Here is a 481-nt window from a genome sequence, read left to right on the forward strand (position 1 = left end):
GGGCCGGGCCACGGCGGCAGGAAGGCACCACGTCCACCCCGCGGGCCCGTCCCGAGGCTCAGCCGCCACTTCCCGGCACCCCAGGGTCTCCCGTAGCGCTCCTGCTGGGAAGGCAGGGATGCAGATGGAGAGGGGGGATCCATGTCCCACAGAGAGGGGCACGTCACAGACTTCCTAGACCCCAAAGTGCGATGAGAAGTAACACGGAGCGGGCGCGGGGAGGGCTCCTTGTGCCAGAGCAGAGGTGGGCACAGCACGAAGGCTGGAGGATGATTAACCGCCACCCTTGTGCGCCTCAACTCCCGGCTTTCCCGTGTCCCAGCGAGGCCCCTGAGCGCGGAGCCTCGTCCGCTGCGATCAGAGCTCTGCTGCGTTTTGGCTGCCCCGTGATTTGGGAGAGATGCGAGTTCTCCGTGACGCGGGAAGCACCTCCAGTGGCTGCCGTCCCGGCACCGGGACCCACCCAGCAGGAGGGGCCGCT

The 481-nt window shown here is 68.0% G+C and overlaps 1 protein-coding gene across 1 annotated transcript in view; it reads left to right on the forward strand.

Moving 5' to 3' along the window:
* The first annotated feature begins 191 nt into the window (after positions 1 to 191).
* The window catches only part of TIPRL (TOR signaling pathway regulator), a 9,425-nt gene continuing 9,135 nt past the window's right edge, over positions 192 to 481 (forward strand). The window contains exon 1 of the mRNA XM_010001446.1: positions 192 to 244. Within this exon, the coding sequence (XP_009999748.1) occupies positions 192 to 244 (53 nt within the window). The remainder of the gene's footprint in view (positions 245 to 481) is intronic.

The sequence above is a fragment of the Chaetura pelagica genome, unplaced genomic scaffold (genome assembly GCF_000747805.2).
Source record: "Chaetura pelagica isolate M959 unplaced genomic scaffold, ChaPel_1.0 scaffold377, whole genome shotgun sequence".
NCBI lineage: Eukaryota > Metazoa > Chordata > Aves > Apodiformes > Apodidae > Chaetura > Chaetura pelagica.